We start from the raw sequence: 18,187 nt of genomic DNA on the forward strand, positions 1-18,187 counted from the left end.
ATTATATAAAATTATAATATAATTATGTAAAATTATAATATAATTATGTAAAATTATAATATAATTATATAAAATTATAATATAATTATGTAAAATTATAATATAATTATAATTACATACACTTATAATTATATAAAATTATAATATAATTATGTAAAATTATAATGTAATTATAATTACATACACTTATAAGATAATTATGTAAAATTATAATATAATTATGTAAAATTATAATATAATTATATAAAATTATAATATAATTATATAAAAGGGGAGTAGTGCCACAGAGGTTAGAGAAGGTGGGCCTGTGATTGGAATGTCGCTAGTTCAACTTCCCAAACTGAAAACATGAAAATGTGGGTGGGAAAGGTGAAGCACCCACACCTGTCTCCACCCTCATTTTCTCCACTCTGGGCCCTTGAGCAAGGCCCTTAACCCCCAACATCTGCTCCCTCGGGTGCCTTAGGTGCAGCTCTGTGCTCCACACCGAGGCTGTGGTAGCTCAGTGGTGTGTGGTTGTGTCAGGAAGAACATCTAGTATAAAAACACTCACCGTGCGAGTTCGTTCACTGTGGTGACCCCTGAAGAAGGGAGCAGATGAAAGAAGAAAAAAATCAATAAAAGATTGAAGAACATGACTCTGTGTAAGCATTTTCTATGATCACTCTGAACTGTGATGTCATCTTTGGTAAACATGAATACAGAAGTCAACAGCTTGTACAGTTAATAATGAAACCAAGCAAAACGCCAACAGATGTTTCATTTTTCAACTTCCCAGAACACAAGAAGTTTGACTGGTTTGGTTACTTCAGCTCAGGTGTGAAAATGACATCATGAAGTCAGGAGTCACCTGTTGTTTGTTATATTACCTGTTATTGACCTATTTTCAACAACGGTGTCTGCACCACAAAACAACTACAGGTAGTTTTCAAACATTCAAGCTCAGTGTGTTACGGGATGATGTCACACTCTACCTTTGAACTTTTCTACTTATTAAACTTTATTCTAACCAATTTGTCTTATTACCACAATCTACACTTCTACACTTAATGCAGTAAATTGTAGGTGTCTTGTCATTTTAGATCGCAGAGGGAGTCCTAAATTACTAGTTAAGCAATGTAACAGTAATGAGAATTTCAGGCAGGAGCTGCACAGGCACCTTCATCATGTCTGCAGAAATGTTTGTTTGCTGACCTTTGACAGGCATGTGCATGTGTGATGTGTTCTCTGCAGCCATCCTGGTCTACAGGGTGTTTCGTAATGAAACAAAGAGGAATGTGAAGCTACTTCATGGCATCATTCACCTCCTGGCCCTCATCATCAGCATCGTGGGTGAGTCTAAGAAGAAAGATAAAGAAATGATAAACGGATGCATGTGAGTCCTGAAGGTGTCCCTGTGCTCTGTGTGTAGGGGTTGTAGCTGTGTTTGACTTCCACAAAGCAGCCAACATCCCAGATATGTACTCTCTGCACAGCTGGTGCGGCATGGCTACCCTTGTTCTGTTCTGCGTACAGGTACATTTATTTAGTGGTGTAAAACGTGTTTGTGCCAGTTAACGTTTTCCACATTTAGTCTCATTCCAACCACAAACTTGAGTGTGTTTTACTGAGGGTTTATATGACGGACCAACACAAAGTAGCTACAGAGTGCGCTCTCAGGACATTATTACCTGCAGTGTTCCCTCAGTGAGGACTGAACTAGACAAAAGAACCTTCTCCTACTCCGCTCCTGTTTCCTGGAATATCTTACAAAAGATCTGAAGCTCTCGACCTTTGACCCCTCTAAGTGGCTTTAAGAATCTGTTGGACTCCTGGCAGGGACCAAGGCAGACATGTTCCTGTTCTTAGTTTTCTACATTCACCTTAGAATCTAGCTGGGTTTTTTTTTGTTACTTTTCTTTTCTTTTTACTTTTTTTTTTTTAGCCATCCTATTTGTTAAAAATTAAAAAAAAAAAAATCTGTATGACTTTTTGTGACTGTTTATTGTTGTCATCATTCTTTGTTGAAATCAGGTCTCTCTTGTAAATGAGTCCTCGAGGCTCAATGGGATTTACCTGTATAAATAAAGGTTGATTGAGCTGTGAGGTGGAGGGAAAATGGTCCGGGTTTCAAAATATTTTAAATAGAAATCTGAAAAGTGTGTCATCTGACCACAGATTGTCAGTTGAGAGAGGCACAGTGGCCCAGTTGGTAGAGTTGCTGGATCAACTCGTGGTCGGGGACCTTTAAACATGTTTTTACACACACACTCCACACTACTCAGGCTGTGGCCGAGTGGTTAGAGCAGTCGTCCTCCAATGCGAGAGTTGGGGGTTTGAATCCACCAGCAGTCACATGCCTAAGTGTCCCTGGGCAAGACACTGAACCCCTCATTGCCTCTGACGTGTGTCCCATCAGTGTATGAATGTGATAAAGCTCTGATTAGTCTCTTTAGAATGATTTGTTCAATTAGCTTTGTAGAGATCTAGTATAGAGCTGTATGAATGGGTAAATGAGGCACAGATTGTTGTAAAGTGCTTTGAGTATCTTGAAATAAAATAGAAAGGCGCTGTATAAGTACAGTCCATTACAGTCCATTTACTATTTTAGGAGCGTGTGATTAACATTCAATGAAATTCTTCATTTTGCTGCATCTAGACATAATTTTTTAACATACAGAGACAGGAATCCCACATGCAAACATGATACATCTATTTTACATATTTAGATGTAGGCGTGTCGAGGGAGGAGTCGGATATTCCCTCGTGTGTACTCAATTCTATGTTGAATGGGATAAATTTCAATTCATTTCAGTTTATTCACATACCATACCATACCACTTTATTTCTAAAGCACTTAAAACAGCAACAAGGCCAACCAAAGTGCTGTACAGACAAAACAACAGGTAACACACAAAGCAAAATACAAAATGAGGTAAATCAGAAATATAGACAAAAAATGATGCAGATAGTGACGACAACCCAGTGTAGAACATACAGGATCAAAACACAGATCCTCTGGTGTTGAAAGCTACTGAATAGTAGTGAGTTTTTAAACGGGACTTGAAAACAGAGAGGGAGGGGGCCTGTCTGACAAGCAGAGGTAACTCATTCCAAAGTCTTGGTCCTGCTACAGAGAAGGCCCTGTCACCTCTGCGCTTAAGACGAGTTCCTGGAACTGTGAGGAGCAACTGGTCCGCTGACCTCAGGGAGCGTGGTGGGACATATGGTTGTAGCAGATCAGAGAGATGGGGGGGGGGGGCGACACTGTTCAGTGATTTGTAGACATAAATGAGTATTTTGAACTGGATTTGAAAGTGAACCGGTAACCAGTGCAGTGAGGCCAAAACTGGTGTAATGTGCTCTCTTTTGCCTGTACTGGTTAAAAATCGGGCTGCTGCATTCTGGACCAGTTGTAGTCGTGCAATGGAGGTTTGACTGATACCAAACAGGAGTGAATTTCAGTAATCAAGCCTAGATGTAATGAATGCATGTATTACTGTCTCCAGGTTCTTTTTGGACAGTATGGGCTTCAGTTTAGACAGCTGCCTCAGTTGGAAGAAACATGATTTAACAATCATGTTTACATGATTATTAAGTTTCAGGGAAGGGTCCATTATCACGCCCAGATTAGTGACTCTTTGCTTTTCTGACAGGGTTAGAGTGGAGAGGTCGATGCAGTGGTTTGTGATCGTGTCGTTGGGAGGGAACAACGTGACTTCAGACTTCTTTTCATTGAAACTCAAGAAATTAAAAGCCATCCAGTCCCTGATGTCAGCCAGGCAGTCGAGCAGCGGTTGAATAGAGCATGTACCATTGTGTCTTAGGGGGAAGTAAATTTGACAGTCATCGGCATAGAAGTGGAAGGGCATGTTGTGTTTCCGGAAAATAGCACCAAGCGGCAGCAGGTATAAAGAGAATAGGAGGGGACCCAGGATGGACCCCTGCGGAACCCCCCATTTAAGCTCTGCCTCTGCGGAACTAAAATCCTTGATGGAGACACAAAAGGATCTGTCAGCGAGGTAAGATCTGAACCAATTGAGGGCTGACACTGTGACGCCCACCCACTGCTCCAACCTAGCAATGAGGATCTCATTGTATCAAAGGCGGCTGTGAGGTCCAACAGGACAAGCAGCACAGAATCACCGGTATCTGTGAATCTGAAGATGTCATTAAAGACCTTCAGCAGGGCAGTTTCAGTGCTGTGGAGAGGTTTAAAGCCTGATTGGAAAAGCTCTAAGATGGCGTGACCCTCCAGGAAGCACTTCAACTGGGACTCGACTACTTTCTCCAGTACTTTAGAAACAAATGGGAGTTTGGAGACAGGCCGGTAGTTGGAAACGACTGAGGGGTCAAGGTTTGTTTTTTTCAGGAGAGGCTGGACAGCAGCATGTTTAAAGGATTTTGGCACCACGCCAGTGGATAAACTACTGTTTACTATGGCAAGAATGGACGGACCTAGAGTTGGAAACACCTCCTTTAGTAGTCGAGGGGGGACCACATCAAAGGGGGAGCCAGAAGGTTTCAAGTTGCACATGACCTGCTCTAGAGAAGATAGAGTGATGGGTTCAAAATGGTCAAAAGGAGCTACAGATTGAGGTGGGATGAAGGATCTTGAGTTGGAGGGGAAATGAGAGCCCTGGTGGTCGCAGTTTTTTCCAAAAAGAAATGTGAGAAGTTGTCGCACAGCTCAGTCGAGGCTTCCAGAGGTGATGGTTCAGTGAGGTGGAGAACAGAGTTTAGGGTGGAGAAGAGGACACGTGGGGTGTGAGAGTTTGAGGTAATTATATCAGAGAAGAATTTTGATTTAGCAACTTTTACTGCTTTCTGATAACGGCGCTGATATAGGAATTATTATTTTGATGCTTTTATGTCAATTTATACTCATTTACATGTAGTTTAAAAACACACTTATACAACGTGTTATTCACATATTAGGGATTGTACTTTGTTTAACATGTCACAAAGACAAAGGGGGGAATGATTTATGTTGCCTTTGTTAATATTTGGGACGTTCTTTGATGGTTTGCAGAGGGATGGAGGAGTGCGTATTTCCTCTTAGGAAGTTTAAGGAGTATTTCTAACTTCAAGGTCTTGGCCCGCCTTGAAGTCACACTGCTCCTTATTTGTAATAAATCACCAGCTCCTCATCCGTTGTTCTGGTAACCATCAAAGTTGTTTTCCACTGCTCTCACGCGATCCGGTCAGGGAAGAAGGTATAAGAGGAAGTGTGACAGGCAACTTAATCTTCGGAAGTCTTGGTGTGGACCAGCGCGCTGGTGCCATGCGCAATTTTGATGTGATTCTTCTTTACCTGGGTCGAAAACTGCTTCCCGGCCAGTGTCATGGTGAGAAGTTCTTTCATATCATTCTGTGTGTTAAGAGTGTACAAGTGTACATGTTCTTGCTTGGCTGTTTTCTGTGGCAGGTTAATAAATGACACTTATTATTTCTAGCAGTAACAGCCTCTGTGTTTTTATTTTTTCCATCTTGTCTGAATATCTGTGCCGACCGTTCACGAGCCCTTTTGATAAAGAATTTCATAATACAGGCGCCAACTCTCTTTAAGTATTTGAAAAGAGACCTGCAGCCTGTCTTTCCTCCACTTTCGTTCCGCCCTCCTACATTGCTGCCTAACGGCCTTGGTGACGTCACTCAGCCAAGGTTCTGCTTTGATTTTTGATTTTTTGGTTTTAACAGGTGCGACATAGGGCCAAGTCACAACAGAAGTTGACTCAGGGCACTGAACAGAAACATTCACATACATTTCATTTTACGCACGGTTTTATGGATTTCTCGATTTAAGCGTACACCATGTTTCAGTAGGAAATCCATGCAAGTGTAACACACGAAATGAGGACAACTTCAATCCCGGTGCCACAAGTGTTTATTTAGTCTGTAACACAAAACAGAGCTTTAAAATAGGCAGCAATACGTTTCATACTGGCTTCTTCTAACTGTTACTCGCTGCTTCTGCATTAAACGGCTGTAAAATGCAGAGAAGTGCGAGTCAGTGAGTTCTAAACTAGACCACTGCTGTCACCTACTGGCTGGAATAAGAACTGGCTGATTTTGTGTTCAAAGCAGATGAGGCCCCCCAAAACACCCAGCGTTTCACAATACAAACTGAGACCCAGCCCAGAAAGGCAAGATGAATAAATCATTGAAAACCCAAGGGTGCCACACCCTCCCCCTCTAAATTTAGGAATAATAATGATAAATATATATATAATCTTGGGCAGCACGGTGGCACAACTGGTAGAGCTGCTGCCTCTCAGCGAGCAGGTCCCTGGTTCAAACCCCGGTCCAGGGGCTTTTCTGGGTGGAGTTTGCATGTTCTCTCCGTGCATGCGTGGGTTTTCTCCGGGTACTCCGGTTTCCTCCCACAGTCCAAAAACATGCATGTTAGGTTGATTGGTAACTCTAAATTGTCCTTAGGTGTGAGTGAGAGAGAGAGTGAATGGTTGTTTGTCTCGTTTGTCTCTATGTATCCCTGTGATGGACTTGCGACCCGTCCAGGGTGTACCCCGCCCCTCGCACAGTGATTGCTGGACATGGGCACCAGCGACCCCCATGACCCAAAATGGAATAAGCGGGTAAAGAAAATGGATGGATGGATGGATGGATATATATATAATCTTCACAAAAATATACACTTTTTTCTTTGAGTGTACCTGCCATCCTTCTGTCTTGGTTACAGTTACTGATGTCACATACATAGAAAAAAACAACAACAAAGAAAAACACTGTTTCTGCCGTTTTGGGTAAAACCAACTACTGTGAGAATTAGGCATAAATGTTATGCATTGCCAAGGCCTATGGTAGACAAGTAAGTAAGCAACTTTATCTAACTGATAATTCCTGCAGCGTACCCAAACTCCATTTTCGGCCAACATTTAACTCTCATCTGTTACTAGAATAATGTTTACCTTGTAGGATACAACCACAAGTACTCAAAGCATTTTCATTTGAAGCTTAAAATTACAGTGTACACTCTATTAGAAATACCACTGTCCATTCTCACTTCTATGTGAATATCTATTATTGTTTTTTTATTTTATTTTATTTTTTTCTTCTCAGCCTCTTGAGATCTGTCAGTTCTCCAGTAGCCGCTATTAGGCTCTAATTAGTACCTTGAGTGTTGTTCATCATCATGCAACCAAGGTCTCCATAGCACCTGGAAGCAAGATGTTTCTTTGTCCACTTTCATGCTGTCAATTCCAGTGACCTTGATGGTAGGTTGTCCCAGTCTCTCATATATCAGCATCCTCAGCTGCCAGCGCTCTCTCTGAGGACAGACACAGGGTGAAGACATGACAGAGTCTTTGTTTTTTTTTCAGATAGTTACCGTTTTCATTTGGACTGGGCTCTTGTTGCTCTAGGTGTCCACTTTGATGTTCCTGTGCTGTCCAAAGCTCCTGCTCCATTTCCTGTCCTCCATCTTGAATCACAGCCTCGTTATATGCTGTATCAGCTTCCTCTTGCTCGTGACTGCAGGTCTCAGCTTCCTGGACTTGAGTTGTTGCTTTGTCTTCATGGCGGTATCTGTGAGAAAACCTCCATATGTGTCCATCTTCATCATCATCTTCACTCTCCACATCAAAATCCAGAGGCTGTGTCTCAGGTGGAGTGATCCTCTTCTGTCTCTTTGTCCTTTTTTCTCCTCTTTGTCCTTTTGGCTCCACTTTTTCCACTGGCAGGCTGTCACACTGAAGTAACAAATTTCTGTGAACAGTACGACTTTTGCCTCCTCTCTCCGGTTTGATCTCATGAACAGGAATGTCAGGATTTTGTCGACTCACAATAACATACACAATATCCTCCCAGTGTGAACGGATCTTCCCAGGACACCCTCTTTCTGTGAGATTACGGAGAAGGACACGGTTTCCAGGATAAAGCTGAGCAGCGCAGGTCATAATATTTTTTTCCTCTTGCAGCCTTCTTATGAGCAATTTCTATTGCTATCTCATAGGCCTCTTTCATTTGCAGGTGCCATTTTTCCACATACTCCCCATACTGTATCTGCTGTTTCTGTAAAGGCAAGTTTAATAAGATGTGAACAGAAAGTCGTGGAGTACATCCAAACAACAAAAAGTATGGAGAAAATCCCGTGGCCTCACTTCTTGTGCAGTTATAAGCATGCACTACTTTTTCTAATGACTCTTTCCAATCTGCTTTTTCCATTTCTGTCAGTGTTCTTAACATAGACAGCAGTGTTCTATTGAAACGCTCTACTTGGCCGTTTCCTTGTGGATGATATGGGGTGGTATGGGAGCCCAGTAAACCACAGATCCTTTGCAACTGAGAAGACATCTGATTCTCAAACTCTTTGCCCATGTCATGGTGGATTCTTGTGGGGAATCCAAAGTTTAAAGCAAAATGATTGAAGACCTTTTCCACCACAGTTTTTGCCGACTCGTTTTTTGTCGCATACACTTGTGCAAAGCATGTGAAGTGATCCATCACAACTAAAATGTATCCATATCCATGTTTGCAAGTTTCAAGATGCAAAAAGTCTATGGACACTAGCTCAAAGGGGTAAGTAGTTGTGATGGAGGTCAGTGGAGCTCTGATAGGTTTGCTTGGTTTTTTCCTCTTCAGGCACTCACACACATGCAACACAAAATGTTCAACATCAGTTTGCATGTGAGGCCAATAAAACCTATCCCTGATTAACACCAAGGTTTGTTCAGTTCCCAAATGTCCCATCTCTTTGTGCAGTTGTGTAAATACTGTGTTGTGATGTTCTTTGGGAAGGACAAGCTGCTCTCTGCCATTAGCTCTTCTGTAGAGGACCCCATCATCATTTAAAAACAACTGGTTCCATTGTCTTAGCAGTATTTTGACATCTGTTGGCTCAGCTTTGAAGGCAGGACCTTTTGGTAAGTAATTCCTTGCTTTGTATTGAAGGAGAGGGCCAATTACAGCATTCCTCTCCTGGCGCAGTCTGATGTCTTGCTGTGACAGACACTTTCCTTCAGTGAGTATGTTGGTGTCCTGTACTAAACTGATGACATCCTGCTTTAATAAAGTGATCCCATTGAAATAAACAGTATTCTGCAATACTACCCCCTCCACAGCAGCTCTGACCACATCCTGAGTTGCCTCCACTGTACACTGAACCATATACTGATTGATGTCAAGGGGTAACCTGGACAAGCCATCTGCATCTCTATTTTTCTTTCCTGGCCGGTATCTGATTGTGAAGTTAAAATCAGCAAGTTCAGCCACCCAACGATGTCCTGTTGCATTCAGCCTTGCTGTTGTGAGGACATATGTCAAGGGGTTATTGTCTGTATAGACAACAAAATGTGGGGCATAGTACAGGCAATCCCGAAATCGCTCACATATTGACCACTTGAGGGCGAGAAACTCAAGCAACTCAATGCATATGATAGTTTTTTTCTGGAGGTGTTAATGTTCGTGAGCCATATGCAATCACCCTAATTTTTCCTGCTTGTTTTTGATATAACACAGCTCCCAGACCCTCTTGTGAAGCATCACAGTGAAGAATAAATGGTTCTGTAAAATTGGGATAACCTAAAACAGGTGGATCCAAAAGGTAATCTGTCAGTTTATTTAAATCATCTTGATGACTCTCTGTCCAAGTGATAGGTGTGTTTGGAACTGGCCTTCCCTTTAGTTTTTCACTAATTTGCTTCGCCTTTAAGTTTAAAACAGATTAAGGTTGTTTCTCTTTTGGCAGGGTCAATAACTGATACAGAGGTTTTGCTAAGCTTGAAAAGTTGGGAATATAGGCTCTGTAATATGAGAGGAACCCCAAAACTTAGCTCAACTCCCCACCTGTTGGTGGTTTGTTTTGCAGTGCTTGAACAGGAGCAATTTCAGCTGGGTCCATGGTATATCCCTTTTCTGTTGCCATCTGGCCCAGGAACCTGATTCTCCTTTTGAAAATATCACATTTGTGTGGGCTGAGTTTCACCCCATGTTTCTGGTAGCATTGTAAGACAGCACGGAGATAGTCCACATGACTGTCAAATGATGGAGAGTGTACAAATCTAAAAAAGTTAAATCTGGTCCTCTGGACATTCAAAAAAACAAAACAAAGCAAAACAACAAAAAAATGTAGAAACGTTTTGTCTCTCATCCGAGAGACTTCCTCAGTCTGAGGTGCTGTTTTCAGCTCAGTCTCTTAAATAGCACCTTCTCAGAGTGGATCAACCAGTTTTGCTGCTGACAACCAAAACCAGCTGATCACATGCTCAAGAAGGACCATCAGCCTAACAATGGATCATTAGCACACTGATGGCTGTTTACTACTCACAGAGGGCTGAGTGATACTAGCAATCACAGCATTGTAAGAGGGGGACAGTTGAACCTGGAGGCTCCACCCCTGTTTAATGATGGACAATTTCTTTTCACAAAGATGGCCTCCTTTACTCCTCTCTCAAACCGTCGTTCCTCTCTATCCAGGATGTGAACATCTTAATCCCTGAAAGAGTGACCGCTGGCCTGGAGATGAGTGTAGACCGCAGAGTCCTGGCCTGATGTTGTTGCTTTTCTGTGCTGGGCCATCCTTTTGGCCAGTGGCTGTTTAGTTTCCCCGATATAAGACTGATCACAGCCCTCCTGACACTGAACAGCATACACAATATTACTCTGTTTGTGCCGGGGGACTGGATCTTTGGGATGAACTCTTTGTGATGAAGGTGGTGGTTTGCCAAACCACCACCTTCTAACATCAGTAGAGAGGAGAGGGATGCACTCACCACTCTTAGCAAGGACAAAAACATCATCATTCTTCCAGCAGACATAGGAAGGTGCACAGTGATTTTGAACCAGAAAGACTATCATGAGAAAGTTATGACACTCCTTGGTGACTTAAACACTTATGAACCTCTGAAAAGAGATCCAAGAAGTGGTTACAAGAAGAAATTGATAGATTGCCTGAAAATTTTGGAACAGGACAAAGCTACTGGCCGTTTTCTGTACCATCCCTTTAGTTGACAGCTCAGAACATCACATTCAGAACACCATGGACTTTGTGCATAAGGTGAGGGATGTCATCATGGAGACTGATGAAACAATGGTCTCTTTTGATGTCACATCACTCTTTACGTGCATTCCTGTTGATGATGCAGTAGAGGTGGTCAGTTTAAGATTAAAATCAGACACCACTCTGAGCAGCAGGACAACACTTTCCACAGAACAACTGTGTCAACTCTTGAAACTGTGCCTGCAGTCAACCTACTTCACATATGGGGAGCAATATTATAGGCAGAAACATGGGTGTGCTATGGGGTTTCCAGTTTCTCCTATTGTTGCCAACCTGTACATGGAGGAGGTAGAAAAGAGAGCCTTGACGTCCTTTTCAGGGACACCACCAAGTCATTGGTTCAGGTATGTTGATGACACCTGGGTAAAAATTAAATCTCAGGAAGTCCAACATTTTACTGACCACATCAACTCTGTGGATAAATACATCAAGTCCACACGAGAAGATGTAAAAAATGGCAGGTTGGCTTTCTTGGACTGTGAGGTCTCAGTCTCTGATAGAGGACATTTGCAAACCGAGGTGTACCGCAAACCCACCCACACAGACCAGTATTTGCAATTTGACTCCCATCACTCTTTGGAGCACAAGTTAGGAGTCATCAGGACTCTGGACCACAGAGCAGACAGCGTCCCCACTAACTCAGGAGCCAGGCAGAAGGAAAAATCCCACACAAGACAGGCTCTAGAGCAATGTGGATATCCTAACTGGGCCTTCCTGAAAGCAGAGAAGAAACCCAAACAGGACTCCAGTCAGCCATCAGGTGAAAAGCAGGAACCCAGACCCAGACCAGTGGTCATTCCGTATGTTGACGGAGTATCAGAGAAACTGAAACATTTATTTTCTAAACACAATGTCCAAGTGGCTTTTAAACCCCAAAATACATTACGGCAAAGACTGGTTCATCCCAAAGATCCAGTCCCCTGACACAAACAGAGTAATATTGTGTATGTTGTTCAGTGTCAGGAGGGCTGTGATCAGTCTTACATCGGGGAAACAAAACAACCACTGGCCAAAAGGATGGCCCAGCACAGAAGATCAACATCATCAGGCCAGGACTCTGCGGTCTACACTCATCTCCAGGCCAGCGGTCACTCTTTCAGGGATGAAGATGTTCACATCCTGGATAGAGAGGAACGATGGTTTGAGACAGGGGTAAAGGAGGCCATCTTTGTGAAAAGAAATTGTCCATCATTAAACAGGGGTGGAGGCCTCCGTGTTCAGTTGTCCCCCTCTTACAATGCTGTTATTGCTAGTATCACTCAGCCTCCTGTGAATAGTAAACAGCCATCAGTGTGCTAATGATCCATCGTTAGGCTAATGGTTCTTCTTGACCTTGTGAGCAGCTGGTTTTGGTTGTCAGCAGCAAAACTGGTTGATCCACTCTGGGAAGGTACTATTTATAAGACTGAGCTGAATACAGCACCTCAGACTGAAGAAGTCTTTTGGATGAAAGACGAAATGTTTCTACATTTTTTTTGTTTTGTTTTGTTTTGCTTTGTTTTGTTTTTTGAATGTCCAGAGGACCAGATTTAACTTTTTTAGACGATAAAAAATCCTTTGAGTACACTACACAGGTCAACGGATGTTCAGGATGGGTTTTGCATCATCTAATACTTGCTCACAGTGTACAGACAATATTCCTGACAATTAAATCCACACATTTTGGTTCTGTCCACCTGTTCAGAGGTTTTGGTGCCGGATATGCGAAGATTTATCAAATTGTCTGAGATGTAATATTCCACTCTCTCCGTCAGTTTGCTTATTGGGCCACTTAGATGATGTCACCTTGGAGACAAAGTCAATTCACATGTTTTTTCCTGCCTTATATATAGCAACAAAAAAAATACTATACTCATGAATTGAAAAAAATAAAAATACTCTTAGTATTAAACAGTATAAAGGCCTTTTGTTGGATTACATAAGCCTTGTGACAGCCTGTACCTCCACATTAGACCATTCTCTCTGGGCTTCTTTGATTGGCTCCAACACACATAGTGGATGTGGGTGAACCCCTTTGATTTTGTCCCGTGGGGCATCGTTGTTAATGTGGGGAGGTATCGGGGCTGGGGGCATGGTGGGGTTGTGGGCCCGGGGTAATGGCGCTCGACTGGGGAGGTGGCTTTGGTGGTTCTGGGTGTTGACCTCTGCTGGCTGCATATGCAGCCTTCTGGGCGGTCTCTACCGGCGGACACAGGTTACTGGCCTGGTGGCCTGGCTGCTCCTGGGTGGGTTTGGGGTGGACGCGGGCTCAGGGTTCTGGAGTCCCGGCTTGGCCCAGGGGTCTCGGGTCTTGGCGGGTATGTTTTCCGTGTCTTGGGCCAGTGCATGCGCTGGCACCCAGCCCTGGCCTGGGGGCCCTTGGTGCATTTGTACGCTTTGGGGCCTCTACCGTGCAGGGTGATACTGTTGGTGGGGGGAGGGTGGGCCATGGGAGGGGATGGGTGAATTCATCCTGGGTGTCTTCTTGCCTGGCTGTAGCTGCGGTCTGGTGCTTGGCTGGGGTCTGGGCTGTGGGGAGCTGTGGGTGGGGGGTGTATTGGGGGCTCTTGCTCAGGTGGCTCTGCACTGTTGGCCCGGCGGTATCTGGGCCTGTTAGGTGTGCGCCCTCCCTTGCGTGGGGTACTCTCATTATGGGTGTTGCTGTGGTGGACTGGTCGGTTCCTTTGTGGGGGTGGGGGTGTGCTCTCGGTTGCAGTGGTGCACTATCTGTGGCTGTTTGGGCACTCCTGGCTGATTGTCGTTGTTGGAATTTGGTGGCTTCCTTGGTAGGGGGGCTGGGTGTTGGACTGGGGATCAGGTTGGGGGTCTGGATGTTTCGGGGGGGGTGGGTCGCTGGCCCCAGTTCTGGTCGGTCCTCGGGGCTATGTGCCAGTCTGTGGCCTGGGTTCCTGGTGGTGCGGCTGCCACCTGCTCCTGGATGGATGTATTGGAGCCTCCCTCCCCTGGTAGATCTCGGAGAATGGAGGTGCCTATTGGGGTCAGTGGGGGAGCTGGGCCCCTGGGAGGGCATTGCCACCTCAGTTCTTCCTACCCATCCCGCCATCTTCATCCGCCCACTCCATTACTCCATTTCTTTTTCAGAAACAGATCCTGTCTAACTCTGAATGCTAGAAAATGCCTTGTATCTGTGACCTTCCTTTCCTCCATTGATTATGGTGACATTATTTACATGAACGCTCCTACAAGAACCCTGCAGATGTTGGATGCTGTCTATCATGGTGCATTAAGATTCATAACTGGTTGTGATTATCGTACCCACCACTGCACCCTGTATTCACTGGTTAACTGGACATCATTAACTTCACGCAGGCTCTCTCACTGGTACATTTTCATCTTTAAATCACTTCTTGGTCTGCTGCCTTCATACATCTCCTCCTACATGTCTCTGTGTGAGTGCAGCTACAACGTACACTCTCAGGACATTATTACCTGCAGTGTTCCCTCAGTGAGAACTGAACTAGGCAAAAGGGCCTTCTCCTATTCCGCTCCTGTTTCCTGGAATATCTTACAAAAAGATTTGAAGCTCTCGACCTTGACCTCTCTAAGTGGCTTTAAAAATCTGTTGGACTCCTGGCAGGGACCAATGCAGACATGTTCCTGTTTTTAGGTTTCTACATTCGCCTCAGAATCTAACTGTTTTTTGTTACTTTTCTTTTTTTTAGCCTTCCTATTTGGAAAAAAAATTGTATGACTTTTTATAACTGTTTATTGTTGTCGCTGTTGTCCATTGTTATCATTCTTTGTTAAAATCAGGTCTCTTGTAAATGAGTCCTCGACGCTTAATGGGATTTACCTGTCTAAATAAAGGTTGAATGAATTACACCACCACTCAAACAGAGCCTTGGGGTTCAGGTGCACTACTGAGCTGCGGGGAGGATCCTCCATTTCCGTGGTTCGTGGAGACCTGGGCCTCAATTTTATTATACAACCTAGACACTCACATATAACATTCTCATGACACATGCATGTATAGGGTCTGGAGTGGGCACATGGTGGCATATAGGTGGTGGGATGTATAATCATTCTTACCTCCAGGACCTATGCCCAATCTCATATTTTGCATGTGGACATTTAGGGTTCTGGGCAAGGGTTGGGGAGATGAACGGGCACTGCCTGCTCTCTGGGGAGGGGTTGGGTCTGTGCCGGTCGCTGCTTCATCCCCCCCCCCCCCCCCTTTTAAACGTACTATACAACAACATGCATCAACACCTTATTTGAGTGGGAGGAGTGAGGAGTGGGGTCTTCCTGTTAATTTTTTATATATAATTTTTTTCCCCTTACACCCCCATTCTCCGTTTGACAATTGGGGGTAGGGTGAGGGGGTGGGGGGTAGGCCGCCTGGTTGAAGTCTGGGCTGTGGGTGGGTGTTGGGCCTTGGGGGGCAGTTGGGGGCAGGGCCGGTGCTCCGGTTCTCCCTGGGTTATTCTGATTTTTTGATCAAGGTTCCTAGTTGCGATGGCCAGCCCTTTGGCTGGGGTGGCTGCCGGGTTCTGGGGGGGGGGGGTCAGCTGTGGTTGTGTGTGTGGTCGTTGGTGGTGTATGGTGGTGGTCGGGGCGTGGCTTCACTTTGACAGGGCACTGGCTGGTCGGCCTGGTGTAACATTCGTGGTGGGGGAGTGCTGTGTGTATGGGGGGGTGCGTAGGTGGCGTTCTTCTCCGGGCCTGTGGGGTGGGACTGTTGGGTTGTCTGGTCCTTTGTGCGCTGGGCCAGCCTTCCTTAGCTGCTGCTCCCTGCTGCTCTGGTCCCCGGCCTGGGGCCGGCTTGCGGTCGCTGTCGGGTGGGTGGTGCGCATGGACGGCCTGACAGAGGCTCTGTCGGGCTGTCTATTGCACCTTTTCCACTGTCACGGTGCGGGTCGGATATTTCCGGCTTGACACGCATTTGTGGTCTTTTCCACGGTTCTTGGGACCGGCTCGCCTCCCTAAATTCTGGCCCTGTTTCTCAAGGGGTCCAAGCGAGCCGAGTCGTGATGTCAGAAACACTGTCGGTCACTGATTGGTCGGGGGAGGAATCTGTGGAGTCTTTCCAAACAACCCGATCCGCCATTTTTTTCTCTACTGCTTGCTATTAGCGATAACTCGAGGAGCGTATCTTTTATTATTTTGAAGCTATACAAAAACAATAATATCAAAGCTGTGGTCAAATGCAGAAGTGTAGGTATTGTTGTGCTTGGTGGCCAACAAAAAAAGTCAAAGCGAGCTAGATGGAGCGATTGGAGGGTGGTTTGGACATGGTTACTGCTCTACTTGAATCATTTGTAGAAGATGGTGAGTGTTTTCCAACTTTAAACATATAAGTTACTCATCCCATCGGTTCTGAACGTATTTTTAACTAACAAAAGAGGCTGACGCCATAATAGGACAACATCGGTGCTACGATGCTAAGCTAATTTGCATAAACACTAATTGTCCTCCGGTCCCGTTTCTCACTGTATTTTATCCAGAACGTATTTCAGCGCGTGACGGTTCATCTCTAAACTCCACATTAAACCCTCCAAGCCTCCCGGCTTCTGCTCCATCAGCAGTGTCTACACCTGACAGGTCTCCATCACAGCCCAGCTGCACCTCACAGAGCAGCACAATGCTGCAGCCTTCTGTACTTGGTAAGAACAGATGCAACATGTTCCACATCACTTTATTTGTACCGATAAGGACTTGCTTTTATTTTATTTTTAAAGTAAAAAAATAAAATGTTGAATAAATACTGAACTGGGATGAAATTATGTACTTTGTACACAGGGTCCCAGTTACAGACAACAAAATGTAAAAAGAAAAACAGTAATAAGATCTAAGATATGAATTAAGAAAAATATCAACTAAAAAACATCTACTAATAAAACACTAAGCACTAATAGCAGTAAACAATCAAAACAATACGTCAAACAGCAACATGAACTTGAGTTTGTGCAGCCTCATGAATATATAACACTGTGAAGAATCACATCATGTTGCTGCTGATCAGTTTCATGTTGCTGCTGATCTTTTTCATGTTGCTGCTGATCAGTTTCATGTTGCTGCTGATCTGTTTCATGTTGCTGCTGATCTGTTTCATGTTGATGTGTTCATTCGTGCTCATCTGTTCACACAGACTCATGTCCGTGCTGCTGTTCGGCGTATTGTGTTTAATATTTTTATGCTATTAGTGCTTATCATATTTTTAGTTTATGTTTTTCTTAATTCATATCTTAGATCTTATTACTGTTTTTCTTTTACATTTTATTGTTGGATGTAACTGGGACCCTGTGCACATAATTTTGATCCACCACATGTACCACATGTGGTGCGAATGACAAAGAATATCTGTATCTGTATAATACTTTCTGATTCATATATCCATTATTATCATTTTCATTATTTTTAAATCAATTTATTTTTCATTTTCTTATTTGATCAGTTTATTATTATTAATATATCTATTATAGCCGTTAGCAGCACCTTTCTTTGTTTCATGCATTTATTCAAAAACAGTATGTAGCTTGAATTAACCACCTGTTTCTTCTTTCTAGTGAAGAGAAAGAGAAAAGAGTCCAGTAAAGAAAAGTCTTATTTCATCACTGAATGAACATGAAGAACTGAAGCGGACACAGCAGGAACAACACTTGTGTCTTCTTCTGGATGAAGCCCGTGAGACAAGGGACAGACACAATCATTAGTTGGACGCAGTAGTTTTTATTTTTGTACATTTTTCACTTCTTACTTTTCATATTAAACAATTTTTTTCTTAAGTGGTGTCCTTGAACATTAAATTTCCTAAACAAATTTTACAATGTTAAGTTCATATAGTGTTTGTTTAAATTCATACTGGAAGTTGAGAAGAATTTCCAATTGCATTTGATCTTTAATGAATCCTAAGAAAAGATTACCAGAATCTGCTCAACTGTTATTATGTTATAAATTTTTTGGTTCTAGGATGAAGTGAGACAAAAACAGTCAAAAATTCAGAAAGGACAGTTATCATTTATCAGTTATCAGTTATCAGTTATCGTTTATCGTCCGTACAACTGTGGCCCGAGAGATTCAGCTGAAAGTCCTGGTGCACCTTTTATTTGAACCTGCAGAGATTTGAACAGCTGATCTGAAGCAAACAGGCAGGAGTTCACCTGAACTGACCACTCCTGCTGTTTGATGGTCTCCTCCTTCGCCACCCATCCATCCATCCATCCATCCATCCATCCATCCATCCATCCATCC

General features: G+C 43.7%; 1 protein-coding gene across 1 annotated transcript in view; it reads left to right on the plus strand.

Moving 5' to 3' along the window:
• LOC119421940 (cytochrome b561) overlaps positions 1-18,187 on the plus strand; it is a 112,508-nt gene that overhangs the window by 46,292 nt on the left and 48,029 nt on the right. The window contains exons 2-3 of the mRNA XM_037689302.1: positions 1,234-1,332; positions 1,412-1,515. Coding sequence (XP_037545230.1) covers positions 1,234-1,332; positions 1,412-1,515 — 203 coding nt within the window. The remainder of the gene's footprint in view (positions 1-1,233; positions 1,333-1,411; positions 1,516-18,187) is intronic.

This window comes from Nematolebias whitei, chromosome 15 (assembly GCF_014905685.2).
Source record: "Nematolebias whitei isolate Nwh7 chromosome 15, NemWhi1, whole genome shotgun sequence".
NCBI classification, from domain to species: Eukaryota; Metazoa; Chordata; class Actinopteri; order Cyprinodontiformes; family Rivulidae; genus Nematolebias; species Nematolebias whitei.